Source organism: Nelumbo lutea, chromosome 2 (assembly GCF_056320005.1).
Source record: "Nelumbo lutea isolate HS-2025 chromosome 2, American lotus-T2T, whole genome shotgun sequence".
Lineage (NCBI taxonomy): Eukaryota > Viridiplantae > Streptophyta > Magnoliopsida > Proteales > Nelumbonaceae > Nelumbo > Nelumbo lutea.
The window spans coordinates 61,077,972-61,101,783 of record NC_142685.1 but is presented as its reverse complement, the minus strand read 5'-3'; the positions used below and the strand labels follow the sequence as shown (position 1 = coordinate 61,101,783).

The following is a 23,812-nucleotide window of genomic DNA, read 5'->3' as shown; positions in this document are numbered from 1 at the left end:
TGTTCTTGACAATTCCCGTTGCATCTTGGATCCTTGAATTAAATCAAAATTGAGGGCTTATGCTCTTCCAAGAGCAACTTAGATTTAAGAATTTAGGCTCTGTTTGGTTTAATAAAACATTGCCTGAACGTGATTCTTGTTCTGAACAGCAAATCTAATTTCTTGACGTCCACCCCCATAAATCCCACATATCAGAGAGGCTACGAAATAATCTCATGGCAAACCTTCAGACTTTTACCTACACTGTAATATCTGTTTGGACTTGCATTCAAACCAAGTTTACTTGCATACATGTCTGAGTAAATAAAAAAAAAAAGTTTTGATTAAAAGTATTAATATGGATTTTGTAAAGTTGCAAATGAGAAAATTGAAGAGTAATTTTTCTTCTCTGAAGTCAGCAAGTGTTCTATTTTATTAAATATAAATAAGTGGGTGGAAATCGTTGACTCCAAGAGTTGGTCGGGGTGCAAATTGACTCCACCGAGTAAAAAATGGACCAACAACTACTAATTGTGTTTGATGGCTGAGAAAGATACAATATAGACCAGTTTTAGTATCATTTGGCTATGTCGGTGTGGGCCGAGCCACTCTGACCTTAATTGGGGTAAATCCTGCAAACCATTGTGGCTTTTGAACTAGCCCATCAGACTAACCATACCAGTCCCTCAGAGCAAAACCATAAGAAAAGGAGAGTTTAAGAAAAGAAATAGAAAACAAATAGCAGCAAAGAAAGCATCAGGTTTTCATGAAGCTTGTGAAGATGAGTTCCCAATCTATTGAGAACATTTACCTGACATCTAAGAAGAAGAAATTAGGAAGAAGTGCCAAATAAACCTTCGCTCAAGAGATCCACAGACCAAAAGTTCCACCTTCTAGTGATATGGAAAGTAGCAAATATAAATAAATCTTGAACAAATTGATATTAATATGTTAGGGCCTTAGGGGCACACAAATCACATAATTAGCTGCAAAATAGATAGCATTACAGTTGTATTACAATTGGTACATTGGTGAAACATAAAGACATGACAGGTAACTGATCACTTGAAAAAATACAAAGTTCAAGACTTCTTTCCATCTCCTTGAATACAAGATAAAGCTTGCAGGAACTGTTGCACTCAATCACTTCGAGATTTAAGTTTAATTTTTTTTTTTGAAAAAAAAAGTCTTCCAAGGCAGACTGTCAATGCTCAATAGTATCCTTCAGAACATGCATAGCCTGAATGCAACCAAAGCTCAAGCATCTAGAGCTTGCAAAGTCATAACAAAAATAAGTTTCTCATAAATACAATATTGAACTTCAACCATACACAGGAGAAGAGCAATATACCTTAATAACCAAACCACAAGTTTCTTTGACATGACACCTAAAAACTTCTGGAACCATATGCAGCATACAAATGCAGCAATCAGAAATCAGGAGGCATCAGTTTGAACAGCTTCCCCTTTTAGCAGGTTGCACATTGGTCAACCAAAATGAGGAAAAAGGAAAAAATTAACAAAAAGGAGTATTGATAGCAGTGTTCCTCAAGTTACTGATGGAATATTGGAAATTTGGAATCCTACATGTGTCCAACACTGACACTTCATCCAATAGAAAAGCTCATGCAACATTGATTTGTAGCCCCTACGTAAGATTTTTGTTTTTGGTATAAGATATTTGAGAAGCTCTTTTCTTGATTCATCATTGTACTCTGCAATAAAAATTTAAAAAGAAACTTGGTTTTCTATTTTAAAAAGCCATGGTTGTCTATAAACTAATGCTAATGGGTGGCTAATACACAAAGAATTCTTTAGATACTTTAACTGAAAGAAAACACCATTGGTATTGACTGTTCACAAGCCCTTCATCTCTTGCCTTGTATATGCTAATTGTTCAGTGTCATACATGATTTAGGTGCATAGCGATAGGACCAAATTATTTAATTAGTTATTTAGCTATATGGAGTAGTGAATACTATTTTAACCTCAAAACTTCCCACCGAGGGGGTGTTCAACAACATGGGTGGCTTTGTTTTTGGATACAAAAACAACTGCCACATCACCAAATTTATACTGTTTTTGCTGACATGGAAGTTGTTTTTGTTTTTAGAAACAAAATCAACCATATTGTCAAACATCCCTTTAGTATAAATCCATTTACCTAGATCAACACTCTCTTCGTCTGCTTCATTCTAGCCCTCTCCTCCTTCCCCCACAATAACTTTCTTCGAGCTCTCCTCCCTCCTCTCAAACTCTTCAATGGCTCTTCTACCAAATACTTATCCTCCCAAAAAGAATAAACCAAGTCTTTTTCCAATTTCAATATTTTTGTCAGCAATTTTCTCGATATCTAATTCTCCTCCAAATTTCTTCTGAAATCGTACCTGTTATCCCCAAACCTGATTCTTTCCCTTCCCCAATATTCTTGATTTTCTGTTGAGCATTAGTCAACTGTGAATCTGAAGTTGGAGGACAAATGGGAACTACCCCACCAGGATCGACTAACTCCAACAACTTTGTCTTCACATCCATTATTTTGTAAACTTTCTTAAAATTTTTTGTGGGACCAGCTCTGACCAAGACAAGCTTCAGCCTAGAGAAAACTTTCATAACATGGACAATATACATCTTACTAGAAGCCAAAGACTTCTTTGGAATTAATCCAACCTCAGCTTCACGTCTTTCTTCAAACTTTCTCCTGCGACCCAAATCAACACCTAGCTTACCAACCACAACCTCCTCAAAACTAACTGGAGAATCAGATGAAGGCTTGATCACAGAGATAATCTTGTCCCTCGCATCTCCGATGGAGCCACCCTCATCAACACCAACAGTTTTTGTGGTCTTCAGAGTAACATCTATTTGTTTTTCACTGTCCCCCATACCTCCCCCCAACTGCAATTCCATCCCTTCTACTTTCCTTCTCTGAACCTTTAAAACGTGACTCCACCAAAAAAAAACCAATTTCTTTAGATGACCCAATAGCACCGTCCTGAATGACATGATCACCGCACACCACTGTAGACAACTGAAACAGAGATGACACATACTTGTAGACAGACCAGCCTTGCCATTGATACAATCGTCACTAAAACCAGCGAGCTTCTCCCCTTCATCCTCTTTGATCCGATTCTTACTTTCTTTGTCACCTCTCAAAGGTTCCCTAAACCTACTCTCAAACTTTCAATTATTTTTGAAAACTCTCTTCCTTTTAAAACTAACTCCTCGTCTCTTATCAACTGGGAACTTGGACAGCCTCTTCCAGTCTCCCCTCTTATTAAAACTAGACCTCAAGTGTTGTTCCCCACCCAGGCCACCATCCAAGTTCACAGCCCAAGATGGCTCTTCCACTCCCTTATTCAGACTTTTCTCCATCTCTCTCCTTGGTCCCACATTTTTAACCTTTTGACCCTCCATGTGTTCCATCAGCCCCTTTTGCACATGATCCCCAAAAATTTCCAAAGAAAGTGGACTAGGCTTAGAATTTGAAATGTCCTTAGGTTGTGATCCCCCTTGACTCTTCGAGTCCCAGCTACCACCACACATATCGAGACCCAGTTCACTGCTCTCCATAGGGGAAATAATGCCCGAATTTCAGAAACTACCCTCATCTTCAACCTCTGAAATCTCCAAGTCCAACTGACTGTTGGATTCCCAATTTGTATCATCACGAATCTGTGGGATTTTACCATTCTTCCCCAACAAACCCATATTCTCCACCCATCTCTTTGGATACGAGCCCTCAATCACAAGTTTCAAATCATGTCTCTCCTGCAAACTCAGAGGCAGAGAGGAAGGAACCAAATGGATTTCATCCACTTCAACCAGGATACGTGCGAAAACTAGATTCCTCCAGGAGCTTGTTCTTAGATCAATAAATCTGAATCTTACACAGGTTTCAACTACAGCTTCAGAAGCTTGGAAACACCAAGCATGGAGAGGAATATCATAAACATTAATCCACGCCAAACTTGTTGGTCCAACATATCTGAGAGCACCAACCAGTGGGTTCCATCTTCCAATCCTCAGATCAGGAGACCAAAACTGTTTTATGTTCTCGGTACAAAATGTTCTCTGCCTTCTCATTTTCAAAAATGAACAAGATGAACCCAGTGTTCAGTTTTCTCACTTGAAAAAAATCATTTGTTCTCTTGTTGGTCCAACATATCTGAGAGCACCAACCAGTGGGTTCCATCTTCCAATCCTCAGATCAGGAGACCAAAACTGTTTTATGTTCTCGGTACAAAATGTTCTCTGCCTTCTCATTTTCAAAAATGAACAAGATGAACCCAGTGTTCAGTTTTCTCACTTGAAAAAAATCATTTGTTCTCCATGCAGCAGCCACCCACTCCTTCACAGTTTTCTCATTTGGATCCAAATTAACAAATCGACCAACCAAACTCTTGAGCAATCTCAGCCTCCTATAAACACTCTTGTTCAAAATTGCATGCACCTCCCTGACATCACGGTTCAATCCACTCTGTTTATCCCTTGTCTTGCTAGTCCTGCTAGTGTATCTGCCCGTTTGCAGATAATAATCCATGTGAAAGTGGCTCTCATCTCCATTGCTCCATCTCACTTCCCTTGAAATATGCCTGTAGCACCAATGTTGGGGAGGTATATAATTCTTCATATTGTATCGTTTGTTGCAAACAGTATGCTCATGCCACTTGCCCAAAAAAATCTATCATAAGTGGTCATTTTCAGAGGAATATTTGCCGGTCTGTGTTAAGTATGGGAGCCAAGTGCTACAGTTGGGAAACAATCCATGAAGAAAATGTGAACTTGAGTTCTACTCAAAAAATAAAAGCCATTTGTTCCCCATAAATGGTGTAGACTGATTACAAGACCTCTCTTTTATATATAATACTAGTAATAAGTAATAACTACAAATAATCACTACTAGAAGGCATTTGCATTCCATGCTAAAAATTCAATCATTTTGGAGGAAAGCACATTAAAGATGACAAGGAAATGATCACACATTCATATTACAATAAGGAAATCCGGAGTCTGATTATAATTTTTTTGGGCAAATTTCTTAAACTACCCCTAATGTTTAGGAAATTGTCTTAAAGTACCCCTACCGTTTCTGACAATTGATGCATAGCTCCCTTCCCATTAAGTCTCCGTCATAGACCGTTTGTACGTGATTTCATGTGTTTGATTTAATTATAAACTATACCCAAAATACCCTTTCTGGCTTGCCCTGTCCAGAAGTTTGGGGTCCATTTCTGCAAGTCTGCAACCTATGGAGGTAGCGGCGGCAGTGATTTTTTTCGATCGAAAAATAGACAAAGCAGAGGAAGGACCACTGCTGTCGGAAGTTGCAGTGGCAACAGTGATTTAGTTTGGACGACAAAAAAAAGGGAGATGATGGGGTGTGAAGAGGACGAGGCGATGAGAATTTCACGGTGGAGGAAGGAAGCTAGAGGAGAGAGAAAGAGAGAGAGGGGTGGAGATAAATCATTGCCACTGCTCTTCAGGTCAAAGATGAAGAGGAACAACGACCCAGATTTCAACTCCTACAAGCCTAGATTTCCAACGGGAATTTGTGGGCCAGAAGTTTGCAAAGATATTCCATCAAATTGCTTGAACAACCCCGCCTCCGAATCCGAGGATGCTCCCGCTGAACCCTCCAGTTAACAAAGGAATAAGCAGGATCTTCTTCAAAACCCGTCTCTGTGCCAGATTCAAGGCGGGTACGTGCCCGTCTCTCTCCCATTCCCCTGTATTCTCCCATCTCTGCCACTGTCGTTGCAAATTAATGCAACATCCAGAAGATATCATAGATGTTGGAGCTTGAAAATCTCAACAGGCAATTCAGTTATATGAGTGTGCTCAAGATCCACCTTCTCCAGACTCTGGAGGTTCAACAAGGACTTGGGCAGCATCCTGATCTTTGTATTCCGCAAACTCATATATCTTAGGAGCAACAGACCTGCAACTTCTTCAGGGAAGGTCTCCAATGGTGCATCCTCTAAATCCAGAACATTCAATAACTTAAACCTAGGAAAAAGTGTCTGTTCCAAGGAACATGTCGACCTATCCATACCAAATATAAACAGAGAGCAAAGACAAGAGAAATCCAAGTTTTGTGGAACATTGATGCAACCCCTTTGGATTGACAGGCGTTTGGTTTTCTCATGGTTGCTTGTGTGCAGCTCAGCTAAAACTCTGACAAAATTATCTTCCTCATACTTCAAAAGAATGATCTTGCACTAATTGTGTTCCTCTATGTCAAAAGGAGAAAGATTAGAAAAGAAATAACTGATTCAGGTTATAACTGGTGCTTTGATAACTGATACCATGAAAATAAGCTGAAATCGATATTCAAAGGGAAAATGGAGAGAGAGAAATGGTAGCATAAATCAGTAATAAGAACAGTGGAGAAAAGAGAGAGTAGGGGGCGAGAGAGAGAGAGAGAGAGAGAGAAGGGTTGTTGCTCGATCCCCTCCACCTCAATCTGTTCTACATCTCTGATCACAACCCCTGAGATTTCAAGGCTGGTCGATCCTCAGCATTTATCGGAACCAAAGACGATGTCTTCCGTTGAACCAAGAGTTTAAGTATTCTGAGTGAAGGGCAAAATAGTCTTTTTAATCCTTCCATTAAAAGACACTGACGGTAAGGAGGATTTAGTCAATTGTCAGAAATAGTAGGGGTTCTTTAAGACAATACTGAAACAGTAAGGGTATAGTTAGTCAATTTCCTAAACCTTAGGGGTAGTTTAATAAATTTCCCCCCCTTTTTTTATCATTGTAATTCCTTCCGGTCAAGATACATGGATAACTAGTTACACTTTACAGGTAAACTAAGATTACAAATGAACTAGACAGTTTCCTTTAAATCAGTAAAGAAAGCATTCCAATTCAACATATTTTAAGTCTCACATTAATCTATGAAACAACTAATAACAAGAAATATAGTGACACCTGCAGAAATTCAACAAACTACAGTGACACCTCTCCCTCTCTCTATGGACAAAATGCCCTTACAATGCACCACTAAAAGCAAACAGTCATTTCATCTTTTTGGAAATTACAAACACAATGGAAAACCAAATACATCAACAAGAGAGGGGCAACATATCAATAGCAAAATTACTCCAGCTCTAGAGAGAGTGAGAGAGAGAGAGAGAGAGAGGAAACACCTGTTAGATTAAAGCTCTCTGGAATATAGTCCCGCTGGATGTTTGGGTGGTATGGGTTGAGTGATAATGGTAGAATACCAAATAAGAAATCCTCACCAGAAGAAATGCCTTTCTTTTTTGATGTGCAGTTGGCATGGCATCTTCATGTCTCACCATCCACCCACAAGTCAGGGATGTCCTGTCCCCTTCCTATTTTTCTTTTGATTCTTTGTTTATGATGAGATAAGAGATATTTTGTTTCTCATTGGCAAGTGTTTTTTGATAATACTCCTATATATGTACACTCGTATAAATTTTGACACTAATACTACAAATTACCTTTTTGGGAGAAGACTGAAATCAAATGTTTGGGCATTAAGACAAACCCAATATTTTTTTCTCATCTTGGAGAAATAAAATCCCATGAAACTTTCAGGATATTTCTTTCCAAGTATTCTCATTTTTAAGAAAAACACTTTTCAGTAACTTATGGATTAATTGTCAAAACAAACATCTGGACTTTTTTATGAATAAACATCAGGAAGCTCTTGCAAAGGTGCTAACAAGCTGGTTGGTAAGGTCTCCTTCTGGTTGCAGCGGAGGCTTGGGATCGAATACTGCCTGCACCTGGATTGGGGGATGGGCTACCCCCATTGTCTAGCCCTTCAAAGAAATTACAAAAAAAAAAAAAACAAGAAGCTCTTTAAATCCTGCAAAATCATTATTTTCCTTCCTTTATTTCAGTATAATGGAGAATTGGTAGCCAGAGTCATCTACTGGAAGCACCAGTCCTCTTGGGGGTCAACTCCACAATTTAGGAGTTGAACAGCCATCTGATTCAGCATAGTTCTTAATGCTTTTTGCATCCATACACAGTTGTTTCCTCTATCCTCTCTAAATCTGACCTCAACCCCCCCCCCCCCCCCGGGCAGCAATACATAGACACAAACACATTTTTATCCATCCTTAATACAACTATTATGTGGAATTGTGGCATGATATGCCAAGTTACCCTCTAGATACAAGATTTTAACTTCACGCAAATTGAAAAGTCTTACCAACAACGGAAACAAAGGATTCATGCTACTCCTCATTTGTTTGCAGTTTAATTTCATTTGCTCTAGTTCAAAAGTATGGGAATGTAAAGGAGTTGAGTCCATATTTTTGGTTTAATTTTGTTATAGGTTTTACTTTTTTTGATTGTTCGCAGTGCACATGAAGTAAAGTAAAACCTGAAGCCAAAATGAACTAACATTTGCAATTTTCTCATTTGCACTCCCATGCACCTGTACTAATGCCATTGCACAAAAAGAAAAAGGAAAAAGAAAAAAAAAAAACAAAGGAAATAGGAAAAGGGTTGGAAAAATTTTTTGGAACAATCAATCACACCATTGGTCATTTACATAAAAAAATAAATAGGTTTACCCCTCAGAAAGAATCTTACTATAAGTGAATAATGAATATTTGCAGACAACATCCTAAGCTAGTTCTCACAAAACGTACACACACACACAAACAAAAACAACAAGAGGGGGGGGGGGATTTGTCCCAAGGGTTTTGGATAGGTTCAAGCTTGAATCCATTTAAAAGTTAGTACGGAGTAGGTCTTTCAGGAAATAGTGATAGTCAGATCTATTAAGAAATCCCAAGAAAAATGTCAGATCACTGTGGACAAAAGTATAATAGATCAGAAGATTTGATAATTTGAATTATTTTTTGCATGAAGTACAATATTGATTATCTGCTTCGTCAGAATCAAATGGCATCATCGGGATCTTGTCCAAATATTATGCCCCACTTGAAGGAAACATTGGGGAGGATATGATGATTCCAAATGAACCTTTTTTTTCTTCTAGTAGGTGAGGATGGTTATATTAATATTGAACAAAGATACTCCTCCTTTACCAAAAAAAACTTAATATCTTTTTCAGTCTTCATTGCTTAAGTTTCTAATAATAATTTAGAACAGCAATTATTCAAATTACATAAACCCCTAATGGAATTTATCTAATATTTGGATTCCTTCACTTAAATTGGCATTGGAAAACAATAAAAAAATAGAAATGGCTTTCATAGAATTTAGAAACATGTCTTTCAAACTACCTGAATATATTTTTGCTGTTCGTTATTAAAATAGAATAGTTTAGAATTTCAAGAAAAAAGGATGAAACATTGAAGAGTTTGATATTTATTAGTAGGGAGAATCTATGCTACCAGAAAGGCATGATACTGGAAGGGCTTTGACCTATCAAAACCACCCATGAATTTTTATAAATACCACTTGATTGGTTAGACTTTTATTATATTGGTTTAGAATTTCAAACTACCTGAATATATTTTTGCTGTTCGTTATTAAAATAGAATAGTTTAGAATTTCAAGAAAAAAGGATGAAACATTGAAGAGTTTGATATTTATTAGTAGGGAGAATCTATGCTACCAGAAAGGCATGATACTGGAAGGGCTTTGACCTATCAAAACCACCCATGAATTTTTATAAATACCACTTGATTGGTTAGACTTTTATTATATTGGTTCATTGGTTACAAGTTTTTCCAGTATAATAGTACAGCCCTTATTAGTTATGGTAGGTAAAAAACATAAGCATGGATATAGGTACAGATACACTGCACATGATAACAAGTTAGCAACAATAACTTGCTGCATTCATGGACTAAACCCAGACAATTCATAGTTGTAACTGTCAGATAGGAGACGGGATCTGCTCCTCACAAATGGGCACCTCACATGCACATCCACCGTGCATTGAGAACATCTCCCGTGAATAATAATTGATAAGTACGGGAGATGCTCCAAATGCATGGTGGGATTGCGTGTGAGGTGCTTGTGAGGCGCCAGGTGTGAGGAGCAGATCCGGTCTCGTCAGATAGCAGCTATGAGGTTGTTGGTAGTTGGTATGACTATATCAAACCCCTTATTGTTCCCAAGATGTCCAAAATTCTTAACTTGTATAAGACTCAAAACCTTTTCCCCATCACCGACCTGCCCTGGCAAGTGGTAATTGGTAACAACCACCCAGATCCACAATAACATCAAAAGCAAGAGAAAGACAAATAATACTTCTTGATACCAGCTAGATAGTATATAACACAGGCACAGAATTCCTTTCCCTTACGTTCATAAAAAATTGAATAAATGTTCATACATGAGAAATGCAACAAAATATGCAGGACACTTAAAACTGTTTCAAGCTTCAAATTCTGATTCACTTCAATACCACATACAAATAAACACAATTACCTGCTTTGCAGTTTGGTTAGCGTAGCTTGCCCTTTATCCTCCGCAATTTACTACTCCGAAGAAGACCAGGGGAAAATACTAAATCTCTTCGCTTTGGGTTGGAGTCTCCGAGTTGGAAATATTTACCGTAGAAACACGCTCATCATCAGGCAAAATGGACCAATTAGGAGATTGGATGGCTCGCAACCACCGGAAATCATCCACATTGGCCCAATTTCCAGTCTCTCCATCAAGAATTGAATCGTTAAGATCCTTTTCGATCCCTTCATAAAACAAAAGGTAGGGAGCGAACCTCACACTGCTGCTGTCTTCGATAATGGGCCTACTTCTAACGCGGAGATAGAAATCCGTCTCCCTAGCATGGTGAATCCTAATTTGATGAGATGCTAACATGAAGAGACACCTGTCAACTTCTTCGATTAGAATTGAACCCAGAACAGGCCCAACAAAAACCCGACAGTTCCTCAAGCGATGAATGAAGAGCGCTCTAAGGACACCTGTTAGGCGAACTTCACAGGAGTTAAGATCAGAAAGGGTGAAATCTCCCTCTTCCGAACTCTTAAAATGCTTAACCAAAATCCCACCCTCCCTATTCCTAAACCCTGGAGATTCCCGAATCTGAAAATTAGACTTTTCGGCTACAACCTTATCAGAAACCCTAACATCAGGGCCTTGAGCCACACTAGTTTGATCTTTCTTTGTCGCTTTATTCTTGAAAGCAAACTTCTTTTTTGGCAATACCTCAGAATTCACATTATCTAAACTTTCCTTCAATTCAGATATTGTTTTCAGAGACGAACGGACTTCATAGGAGGGCAAGTAGTAGGAATTCTCAGAGACGAGCCTCTCAAGATCGGCAATGGAGACTGATATTTTCTCAAGCTCAGATTTTAAACGAGCTTTCGAATCAGGGTCGGAAACCTGTCGACAACGATCGAGTTCGTTCTGAATCGACCGTTTAGCTTCAGAGAAGCGATCTAAGAAGGATTTTGTTGATTCAAAAGGAGATGGACCGTTGGAATCGGACTTACGAGATATGGACTGCTGGAGACGAGACTGGTGGAGGTTGGAGAGGCGTTCGATCATCGCTGCGTGTTTCTTCTGAGCAATCGTATCTAGAATTTTACCCGACATCTCTTTGGTGTTCGAAAGATCTTCCTCCATTGCTTACAGTTACAGGCCCCGCCTGCGAGCTGCGATGTCAGAAACTGAGGTCTTCCGGCCGAGGGTTCTCGCCACTGAATCACTGTGTTATTTGAAAGGGTAAATTATTTAAATCTCCCCTGTATTCTGTGACAACTGCTTTAAACCTTCCTTGCATCTTCAACACTCTCCCCTACTTTTGATAAATTTTACAAATTAATCCTTCCATTAAAAAAAAAGAAAAGTGATAAATAGACTGCAGTAGAATATCTTGTAAAATAGTAGGATACTAGGATTCTTTATGTCCAGATCAGATTTTGGGCTTAGCTCGGGTTCAAATCCCAACGTTTTCTGTTAATAAAGAGGCAAAGCTTGGCATGGCCCGGCCCATGAAGAGCCACACAGAGCGAGAGGGGAGATACAGATCAGGATATCTTGTAAAATAGGGCAGTCATTAGGGTAAGTCTGGGCTGGATCAGGGTAGATCCAATCATAAACCAATAAGAAAGCACACAAACCCGGTCCAACCTAGACTTTGAAGTTTTTGCAAGTTTTAAGCGTAGAAAACCCTATTATTACCTGAGTTTATCAGGTCTGACCTGGTAATAGCTGAATATGCTTGCAAGCCTTTGGTATTTTTTACAGAACAAGCGGAGGGGCCCCTACTTCGCAGGGCTGTAATGAAATTGCAATATTTCTATTTGCTACATTATAAAAGAAAATGATTTCTTAATAAGAAACTTTTAATTATAAATATTCAAGTCTTGAAATTTATATCAAAACTTAAAAGAGATCAGCATATGTTCGTTTTTTAAATATTGTTTCAGCAAAGCATCTTATATAAAAGAATACGATCATATAGTGATAGTTCTAAGTTCTACTTCACAGTTGTCCTTTGTTTCACATCGACAACTCCCAGTTGACCCAGACAATAGGAATGTTCGGCCCGAGAACCATCCAGGCAATTGGTTCCATTTTACCCCAAACCCAGTCCTTGGCCAAAAATCGTTGAATCAGTCAACAACCCGTTGACCCGGGTGATTGACCCGTTAATCTATCGACCCGCTCAACAGTTTTGGCTATTTTTTATTTTTTTATGTTAGAACAGGCCATTCGTTCGAACCAAACGGTCGAACTGTGAACCTAGAAACCAGTGACCAGAACGATTCCGTTTCCGGGTAGTTTTTTTTTAGATGTCAATAGTTAGACGAAATAACTTTGTAGTCATAGCCATGGGATGACTGGACATTGCAAGGGATTCCAAAACCTTGAAAGATAAATCAAAAGTGACCTTAAACACAACACACAAAAAAATGGTGGTAAATCTACCAAATTGAAAAAGCCAAGGAAAAAAAAATAGAAAATCAAGTCCAAAGTTCCGCTTTGAGATGGAGCTAAACATTTTGGCCCAAGAACCGTCCAAGCAACCATTTCCGTTTTACCCCAATCCCGGTCCCTGGCCAAAAACCATTGAATCAATCAACGATCCATTGACCCGAGCAATCAAACTATCAACCCATTGACCCGTTCAATGGTTTTAACCATTTTTTATTTTTTAATTGGGAACCGTCTAGGCAACCGGTTCCGTTTTATTCCAATCCCGGTCCCTAGCCAAAAACTATTGAATCGATCAATGACCCATTGACCCGGGCGGTCGAACCATCAAATCGTTCAATGGTTTTTTGTTATTTTTCTTTTATTTTTTAATTTTTGTTGTTAGAACAAACTGCCCATTCAAATTATACGGTTGAACCGTTGACCCAAAAACCAGTGGCCAAAACAGTTTTATAATTTATTGTTGTTAGAACAAGCCATTCATTCAAACCGAATGGTCGAACCGTCGACTTGAAACCAATGGCAAAAGGGAAGAACACCCCAATCCCTTTAATATATATATAGAGAGAGAGATGAAAATATATTTTAATGACATGGGAAGAATGAAATCAGGGTCCTTTGACGATACATTGAACCATTCTTATTGTAAGAAAAAAATGCTAATTGTTTTGCTCTCTCTCTCTCTATCTCTTCAAAATTTCTTATATCCCCTAAAAATGACTAAACCATGAGAAACATATAGAAAATGTTGGGGAGATATTTATGTCGTGCTGGTCAGCACGTATAAAACCAGTCCTGACCCTATCAACTTAAAATGTAGACCAATAATCAACTCTATTGATAATCAGCAAATTGAACCAGACCCGGGTCGAGGATCGGGACGGGTGAGGAAAAATAAAAATGAAAGGAGGGACAAATTTAAATGAATTTGCATAAATATTGTTAGCTACAACTACAAGCACATGAGGATTGAGGAACCGTGTATTTGTCCTACCAACCACAATCTGCACCAGCTAATTAACCTGGTATTAAAAAACCATTTATTTGGCCAAGTAGAACCTGTCAACCCCAATTGATGGATGTTTAGTAAACCCTAAACCACATAACAGGGACCTGTTATCTTTATTGAACTGAACTGTTCTTATCCTAAATAGGTGCAGAGAATTAAGCTCAAACATGCCCATATTATGATATTCTCACTAATAAATAAGAGCTATTGACATTTTTCATCAGCTTGAGAGTGCAGAAAATGAAAATCTCCATGAATATTGTTTGTTTGTTGGTCAGATGGATTTAGGCACATTAGCCTCCACTCTTGTCTATGCCTTTCTCTTTGGCACAATCGTTTGCCTGAGACTATGGCTGATGCATGAAGTCATTGCAGAGCAAGGGAGGCTGCCTCCAGGCCCACCAAGATGGCCCATCTTTGGCAACCTTCTTCAATTGGGCCCCCTCCCACACAGGGATCTTGCTTCCTTCTGTGAGAAGTATGAATGGACCGTTAAGTTGGTCTATCTTCGACTTGGGATGTAGCATTGGCTCCATTAGGGCCACAGTCCCACAGTGGAAGAGAATATGCATGGAGCACCTACTGAGCATCAAGCGGCTCGAGTCATTTGCGGATCATCGTACGTGCTCGCGAAGCTCACCAATCTCATTCAAGAATCAAGATGTATATGATCGGTCTCAAACCGGGAAGCCTGTTAACTTGAGACTAGTCTTCCATGACCAGGAACAATGTGACAAGAATGTTGCTAGGGAAGCAATATTTTGGCATTGAGTCAGCCGGTCCTCAGGAGTCAGGAAGCAATGGAGTTCATGCATATCACTTTCATGAACTGTTTTGGCTTCTAGGGTTGATATACTTGCCCATAATCCATATGGAGGTGGCTAGCTTGACCCTTTTGGCTTTCTTTCAAAAACAAACAAATTAAAGCCTAAAGTAGAGGCTTCCTTTGATGACATTTTCACTCCGAATAGAGCTTTGCAAATTCACCCCTTACTTAAATGCACTGATAAAAATAAACAAATCAATCAGTAAAAACAATCCCAATCAAACATATAAACCTAGTACCAAAAATTCTAGCATATAGACCCTAAACTGATAAGATGAAATCTTGAATACTGACAAAATATAATCGTTTATTTGTTTTTGAGAAAATTATGATCAACAGAGTAAATTTTATGAACGAAACAAAAAATGAATGAGTGAACATCCAAGTATCATCAGAAAATTCCAATCTCGACCGCTTTTCCTTCATCCGTATAGAGTGTAAGAGAAGGTCACGGACTTGCGCTTGGTACTCAACTCGTAGAATTCTGCGCTCACGTACTTGAAACTAAAACCAAAATCCCGGCACACAATAGAGAAGAACCCGTTGTTGGCCTTTTCATCACTCACTGGCTTACTGCAACAAGGGCACGGCTTGATCTCTGCCGTGGAAGCTGCATTCGTCGTCGTCATCGCCGAAAAACTAGAACCAGAAGCCTCAGCCGCTGGAGGTTGAGCAGCGGCAGGTGGAGTTGAATGTGCATGGGCGTAGGTACCCGATCGAATGCCATACTTGCGCCTCTTGGTGGGTTGGGTTAAGACGCTCCACGCTTCAGACATAAGCTCGAAGGCGCCCTTAGCAGCTACAGAGCTGTTCTTGTCGGGGTAAACCATGAGAGACATCCTCTTGTATTGTCTCTTGATCGTCTCGGTGTCCGCAGATGCAGCATCGGCGATGTTAAGAAGCGCGTACCAATCCATATTGCCGTTCCTTTTCCTCTTCTTTGTAGCAACCAGATGGACGCTGTAAGCAGCGAGCAACTGATCGATGCCCTCAGAATGGGGATGAAGCTGTTTGGCGGCGTTGGCGTGCTTGATCGCGCCTTCTACGTCCTGGGCCTTGAACCTTTCTTCCGCAGCGTCTAGGGCACATCGCACAGCCGGTGCAACCATGGTGACCATTGCCGGATCCGGAGGAGGTGACAGAAAGCAAATCGGAACAAGTACCAGAGAGAGACTACTGAAGAGTACTGGTATATTATCTAACTGTCGGTTGCGGTTGCTTTGGCAGTTAACCTTGAGAAGATGATCTGATCAGCAAGAGATCATATATATAAGGCTTCAACACTCTTTTACGCGGCTTAATTGCGCGTTGCACCGGAAGCTATAATTACGCGGCTCATCGTCTTAAGAAACTCAATTAAATCAACATTCTAACTAACGATCTCCTAATCAGTGGGCTGTTCACGGGTCGGGTTGGGTAGGTTTAAGGTTTTTCCAACCGATCCGACATGGTCAGGTTACTTGAACTTGAAATTGACCCAGTGTCAAGCAAAATTGACCTAGTCGGTTTGAGTCAGGTTGGGTCAGTTTCGTCTTTAAGTTCAACCATGCTTGACAGAAACTCAATTGCAATATATATGTAGGGGACTGTGGCACCACAGTATGTGAGGTAGTGAATGCGGGAAAAGCCTTATTTTTGATAAACAGGATATACCTCTAGTCCACAGTTTGGACTTTGGAGATGAGAAGAAGAGCAAAACCCATATGTAATAATAATGCCTATTATAGAGGTATATATGTTATATATCTTTTTGGTAATTAAGTTTAATCTCCAAAACCATCAACCTATCCCTTTGATTATATATTCATTTTGAAGTTTAATTGTCTTAATTGGGATTTGGGTGAATTCTATAGGGAGACTTTAGGACAGTTAATTACAATCATTAATCTAGCCAATGTAATAGATTTGAAGAGGGACAATTAGTTATGGGGGCTTAATTAATTTCAACTTCATAAAGGGACAATTAGTTGGTTCGGTTTGGGTCGATTTCGGTTTTCACACAAGAAAGCTGAAACTGACCTGAACCATCGGTTTATGATGTTTTACAATCCAAAACCGACCCGTGCTGAAGATAACCCGGCCGAGTCGGGTTGGGTTGGTTTGGGTTGATCGGTTTGGTCGGGTTGGGCCTTCTTATGAACAGCCCTAGGCTTCAGTAGGAAGATCAACTTCAGTCAGTGCAAGGCCCTTTCAAACACTGTTCGAACAACCTTTACAACTTTGCATTGGGAACATCTCCGTATTTCTATGTTTTATTGCTTTATTTCATGAAGAGATATTTCCACTGCAAGGCTATGATGGTTGTTTGAATGGGCTTTACACTGACTGAATCCCATTTCTTCAGTAGGGCAAAATCTGTTCGAGTAGATTTTACTGCCTTACATTGAGAATATCTCTCCATTTGCATTTGCATCTTTAGGAGAGATATTCTCAATGCAAGGTTGTAAGGGTCTCAGAAGGGTGTGGGTAGAGGTTTGCCCTGATGGAAGCCGATCTCTCGCTTAAGGCTTAAGTAACGGGGTAAAACTGCCATGGTTGCTTGGGTCAGCAGATAAAAATTCCATTTATTTGAATAAGAAGATTAAATGATATTTGATTTGTTATTAAAAAGCATGAGTTATTTCCTAATATATATATTTTTTATTTTGAATTAAAATTTATCTAGCCTCTAAGTGGGAGGCCTAGCCATGCTTAAGAAGGAAGAAGCCCATGACAGACAAATTAAACCTTTTGGGTTGGGTTGAGAATTTCTTTTTTCAATTTTAAATTATGGGCCAGAGCACTAAACCAAGCCCAATATAGTTTCAATTTTCTATGCATAACTTCATAGTATAAAATAAATTGATTATCAACATGTTTATAATTTCATTTCTTGAATCCCATAAGGCTTTGTTTGGATTCCATGAAGTTCCCAAAAAGCAAAAAGATAACACAACAAACTAATAATACCTAAAATTGTTTTAGTCAAACAAAGCTACTCCAACTAGCCATTAGTTGGCTACTGCAATCAAGATTATTCACTCAGCAATACATTTCTTTTGCCAAGCGTGGCCTGGCTATAGTTAGAAAGGGTAGGGAAAGGTCCGATTCTAAAGTCTCTATTTATTTGCACAATTGGGCTGAGTGCAAATTTTAGTTTACTTTTCTTTCAGGTTTTACTTTATTTTGTTTGTTCGGGAGGTGCTTCATATTCATTGCTACTTTTACATGAGATAGTATGGAGTTAGTGGAAAGTGGTGTAAACTTTGCATCAGCTAGGGGTCTAAATTATGGTTTCCAAAATTGGACCGGAGAGGACGGTGGGACCTGAACGGCCAGGTTCCATTTTACCCAGAACCGTTATTTTCTTCAAAATCATTGATTTGGTCAGCAAACTTCTGACCTGGGTGTTCAACCTGTTTGAACCGTTTACCGGTTTGACCAGTTTTTATTTTTTATTTTTATTTTTTTGTTAGAATGGGCCATCTGTTCAGTTCGAATGGTTAGACCGTTCGCTGTCCAAGTCAGTTTTGGTCTAAACTATTGGCTCCATTTGTTCGTAGTATAAATCTAAGCCAGATATGAAAAATGTGCATCCATCTCAGATTTGCATACGTTTATTTATTACTATATATGATTTTTACCCACAAAATTTTGCATCACTAAACTTACATCCTAAAATGATGTAAAGTTAATATTGCATCCTAAAATGATGCAAAATTTGCACCACCTTCTTACTTCTATTATATAAAATGGAGACCACATTGTTTTACTTCCCACTTTACTTCTACCACATAAACAACGTTCTTTTTATAAAAATATATATATATATATTTTAGTGGAAAAACATCATTCTACTTCTCCCAAACAAAGAAAACAAAATAGAACCTCAAACACAAATAAACCAGATTTTGCATTTAGCTCGTTTGCACTCCCATCCATTTGAACCAGTGCAAGTTTTGCACTCAAACAAACAACAAGAGAAAATGTTATAAAGAAATCCATGCAAATCTGAGCATGGCAGATTTTATATTATAACTGCAAACTAACAGAACCTAACTAATAAGAGGCCCTTGTCTTGTTAGCAAGTTTGTATATTATATTCAAACCACTGAAGGAGTCGTGTAGATCTCCTTTGCGGGCAGCTTCTCCAAATTTAGAGACACGCAGAGAGATAAATTGGACAGATCAAATCAGACTGTTGAAAAACCAAGGTCCTATTGAGTTCATCGTGCATCAAATAAAAAATAAATATAAAAAAAATACATAAAAATAGATTTTTTCTCAAAATAAATATAAAAAACACATAAAATAGATTGTTTCTCAAAATAAATATAAAAAACACATTCTTGATTATGTATGTGTTATTTGTTTTCAAAATTGAAACAAAAAATCTGGTTAATTAATATTATTATCCATAAATGGTATAATTTCTTGGGGAAATTCCTGATCGGTACCCTGAAATTTAGGGGTTGTGTCAAATCAGTCTCTGAATTTTAAAACCTGTCTATGCAGTACCCCGAACTTTCAAAATGTGTCTAATAGGTCTCTGTCGTTAACATTCCATCAGTTCTCTATATCACGTGATGACATGTGCCACTTAAAACTTTTAAAATATCAAAACTACCATTGAAAGAAGACATTGTCCATTGCCTTCTACCTTATGACTGAAGAGCTGCTCCACTGCTACGATGATGTTGGGAACTGATGGCAGTGCAAAGAACAAATTTGAACGAACCAATGACGGTGCTGGGAACTAACCAAGTTTCAGCGACGACTGAAACTGCCATTATTAGGGAAATGATATCATGGGTGGTTGCTGCAACCTTCCTATCTCAGCTAGGATGCAAGGGGAATGATATCAATTTTAGCATTTATTGGGGAAAGGTTTTGTTGATTGTTAATGTTGCATCACAATGGTATAACTTAGTTTCTCCTTTGTTAATTTCAGAATTTATTGGTTGGATTTGACTTGATTAACTACATTCATCATTGGTAACCAGTAATCTATCATTTCACAAGCCAGAAAACAAGATTGCTTGAAATCAAGGTGAAACGACAACATAATTTACTGGAATCAAGATGTAAATGGAAAGAAATTTGTTTAAATTGGTTTATGTGGAAGTGGCAGATAAAGAAAATTAGATGAAACTTAATGGGTAGTTTTGATATTTCCAAAATTAACTAACAGATCGTTAACGACAAGAACCTATTAGACACATTCTGTAAATTCGATGTACTACATAGGCACATTTTAAAGTTCAATGACTAACTTGACACAACCTCTAAAGTTCAGGGTACTGATCAAAAATTTTCTCTTACAAATAAGACTCAGTTTGGAAGGAGAGTAGTCTTTGTGTTATACATATTTACATATAATTGCAGTCTTTTAGTACAAATACAAATATATAGAATGCAAAACCATGTATTTTTTTATTTTATTTTGTATGTATTTGTATTGTATCAAATAAGAGTACAAATCTTAATTACAAACGGATGCAAAATTCATATCCGTTCAGATTTAAACTACAAGCCAAATGAAAATTTAGGTACATTAATTATGATAAAAGAGAACAATATAGAAATATGGCAATTAGGGAGTGATGGAATTGTCCACATGACAAATGACAAATCCATTGGGTCCCAAGTCGGATGGTTTTGCCGGCCATCTTAGCCTTCTGCTGGAAGACCGGTAAATCCAGCTTGTAACTGAGAAATTCCAATTAAAGAGAGCTACCTATTTGCACATGTTGCAGACAGAGAAACAAATTTGTGGAATACAAAATTTTACATTTTATATTGTTTTGTACTTGTACTTGTAGTGTTTCCAAAATGAGAGGGCTCCGTTTGGAGGCAATAAGAGCTGAACATGGACGACTTAGAACTATCGTTTCATGTGATCTGCACTAGCTTATGTGAGAAGCTTCAGTAATCGATACAAAGTATAAGTAATAGCAGAATGATATTTTAAGTGATTCTAATAAGATCTCTTGCCCAGTATGATCAAAATCTGAAATTCTGAACTGCCTAACCTAAGTACACATCAAGGGCGAGTTCGTTTTTCGTGAAATGAAGAGAGGAAAGTTTGGTCAATGGGATTGTGAATCCCATTGACTTAATTAGCCATGTTCGGATTTCAAGAATAAGTGGGATGAGGGTAAAAGTAATATTTTTAACATAAAATCAGATAATTTTTTTTTAAATATCAAAAAAGGATAGAAATACTATTAATCTCCTACTAGTAACCCCCTTATAAATCTCATCGATCCACGACCAAGATCCATCCACCTTTACGGTGGGGCTCAGATTTCTAGGATAGATTGAACAATAAAAAACTCTAAACAACAACAATAATAATAATAATAATAATAATAATAAGTAGAGATTTTTTTAAAAAGAGGGAGAGGATATAAAAAGGGTTTTATTAAAAAAAAATCATTAATTGCTTTCATATTTTTTTGCTATGTTTTATACTTTTCTAGTCAAGGGATATTTTAAGTGTTTTTAGCAGATAAGGGCAATTTTTTCTCTTAATATCAATAAAAAAATAATATTTTTATATAATAACTAAAATATGATAGCTTTTTTTGGGAAAATATAAAAAAGGGCATTGTTGTCCGTCTTCCTCCTTTGCCTCTGTATTCATGGTAGTCTAAGGTCATTGGCGACAACTATGACCGAATCCTCAAGAGAAACCATGTTAGGTACAATCATAGGTGGCACAATGGAATATCTTCTTGCTTCTTTAGTCAAAGTGATGTCAATAACCTCAGATCCTAGCCAACCTCAAACCAGAACTCTCTCTATGAAGCTTATTTCTATAACTATAATGGCTTCAACTGCTCCGATGGAGACTGTAACGAAGCAAAAGAAATTCATTTACAGGTTAAGTGGTCATGCTTCTACTGCCCAACTCACTCGAGTTTGTCTTCGCCTTCCTCGACGCATCTACACCTTGCCAAAGATCGCCAAACAAGCCAAAGACTCGAATGCAGCTGCTGGTTTGCTTTTTGGGATGTGAAGAGCATTTCTGGTTATAACTTGGTTGGAATCTTATGATCCATTCACATGAATACAAAGACAAAGGAGGAAGACGAGCAACAATGCCCTTTCTTGATATTTTTCTAAAAAAACTACCCTATTTTAGTTATTATATAAAAATATTATTTTTTATTGATATTAAAGTAAAAAAATTGCCCTTATTTGCTAGAATCCCATATTTTAATATGTCTATCTCTGAAAAAATCAAAATTTTATTATGTTTAAAAACATGATATCAACCAATTGAGGGCTGGCTCATTGGGGTGTTAGCTGGTTTAACATGATATCATCTTTCTTCTATTAGACTTCAACTATGATACCCAAAAAACGTGTATAATACTGAAAAGGTTTTGATCAAACACGCCCTCTAGTGAATATTGATAAACACCACCTGATTGATTACCACTTATATGATATTGATCCTTTGGTTACAAGTTTTTTTGATATCGCGTCTCTCCAATACCATATAGTCAAATCCCATTTCTAAAAGGTGCCAACCAGCGGATTGGTAAGGCCTCCTGGGGGAATGGGGATGGGCTACCCCTATTGTATAACCCTTCTAAAAAATCATTTCTAAAACCACATTGTGCATCAAACCAACGTTGAAGCTTGGGTCGGTGTGATTAGAGTGAAAAGTAAAATTTGGTCGGGCATTGGCATGTTGCATCCAAGTCGAACCCATCTTTTGGCTATGTATCATTTTGTTATGTAGTTAATCACGAATAAATACACTAGTCTTCCATACCTATTGGTCCACATGCCAATGTTCGAAAATATTGACATATTTACTTGTGATCAATGTTTTTGAACTGTTCTCTTGTTGACCTGGATGGTTGGAACTGGGTGGTCAAACCGTCAATCCATTTGAGTTGATCAATGGTTTTTGACCATTTTTTTATTTTTATTTAATTTTTGTTAGAACGGGCTATCCATTCGAACTGGATGGTCAAGCCGTCGACCTAGAAATTGGTGACTAGAACGGATTTTAAAACATTGCTTGTGATTTATTAAGGTGGTGTTTGGATCGATGCCGTTTTCTAAGAGGTGTTTTCTTAGAAAAATAGTGATGCATAATCATATTGTTTTCCCAGTTTTTCTATTTGATACCATTGTTGTTGTTGCCACAGGTGTTTTCAATGACACATCAACACATTATTGATGCTAGAAATAGTAGAAAAAAATGGGAAAACACCAAAAAAGGCATTTTCTCAAACAAGTGTTGAGAAAAACAGCCTATGTGGCAGCATCGGTTCCAAACAAAAAATAAGCACTATTTTCTCAGAAAACGATATTTACAACTCCACATGTCCAGCACCATTTTTCTCAAAAAATGGGGCGATGTTCCTAGCACCGATACCAAACACCTACTAGATGTGTTCATAGGCCAGTATTTACAACTCTACATGTCCAGCACCATTTTTCTCAAAAAATGGGGCGATGTTCCTAGCACCGATACCAAACACCTACTAGATGTGTTCATAGGCCATGCTCGGGTTTACTTTTGTCAATATTTGAATGGTCTTCTCTTGGCCTGAAGTCCGAGCCCAAAACCTGACCCGCGATCAGGTCTAGCTCAAACAACTTCTTTGTGAAAACTATTTAAGACGTCCTATTCTTCAAATTGGATGATGGGTTTTTTTGTAACTTCAACTATTTTTCCTATTCGGCTGTGTACTGTTATTTCTTCCTTCTAAGTTTTTGACAAGGGAAAATCTATGATGCAGAAAAGACATGATATAAAAAGAGTTTTGATCAATCAAAACCCACCCTTGAATTTTGATAAATAACACTGATCGGATGCCACTTTTATGGTTTTAGTTGATTGGTCAGACGTTTTTTAGATATCATATATTTTCCATATCATAGTGAATTCGACTGACAATGGTTAATCTATACTACTTTAAAAAGTACGAATGGCTTTAAGAATATTTCTGGAATTTTTAAGGACAATATTTACCCCTCTATATTTAAATTTAATGATAAAAAGATAAGGACAAATAGGGTAATTGGTTCTTAGTATTAAATGAGTTGAAAAGAAGTAATTTAAAGATATTCAATGCATTCAATCATCTCTCATTAAATCCAACATTTAAGTTATTAACTTGC

The 23,812-nt window shown here is 37.9% G+C and overlaps 1 protein-coding gene across 5 annotated transcripts; it reads right to left on the bottom strand.

Annotated features, from left to right (window-relative positions):
• Window positions 1-895: 895 nt before the first annotated feature.
• On the bottom strand, window positions 896-11,873 carry POR (C-CAP/cofactor C-like domain-containing protein). Of its 5 annotated transcripts, none has more exons than XM_088974130.1 (3): window positions 10,374-11,873; window positions 1,331-4,577; window positions 896-1,250 (listed from the first exon to the last, which is right to left on the bottom strand). In XM_088974130.1, the coding sequence occupies exon 1, from the start codon at window positions 11,535-11,537 to the stop codon at window positions 10,452-10,454; it is 1,086 nt and encodes a 361-aa protein (XP_088830256.1). In that variant the 5' UTR covers window positions 11,538-11,873; the 3' UTR covers window positions 896-1,250; window positions 1,331-4,577; window positions 10,374-10,451. The 5 variants fall into 5 exon arrangements, with proteins under 5 accessions (XP_088830256.1, XP_088830257.1, XP_088830259.1 ...); XM_088974131.1 differs by having other exon boundaries at window positions 896-1,244; XM_088974133.1 differs by lacking the exon at window positions 1,331-4,577.
• Window positions 11,874-23,812: the final 11,939 nt, after the last annotated feature.

Bases quoted from the DNA above. Each gene is read 5' to 3' on its own strand.
- POR (XM_088974130.1), bottom strand. From the start codon at position 11,537: ATGGAGGAAGATCTTTCGAACACCAAAGAGATGTCGGGTAAAATTCTA.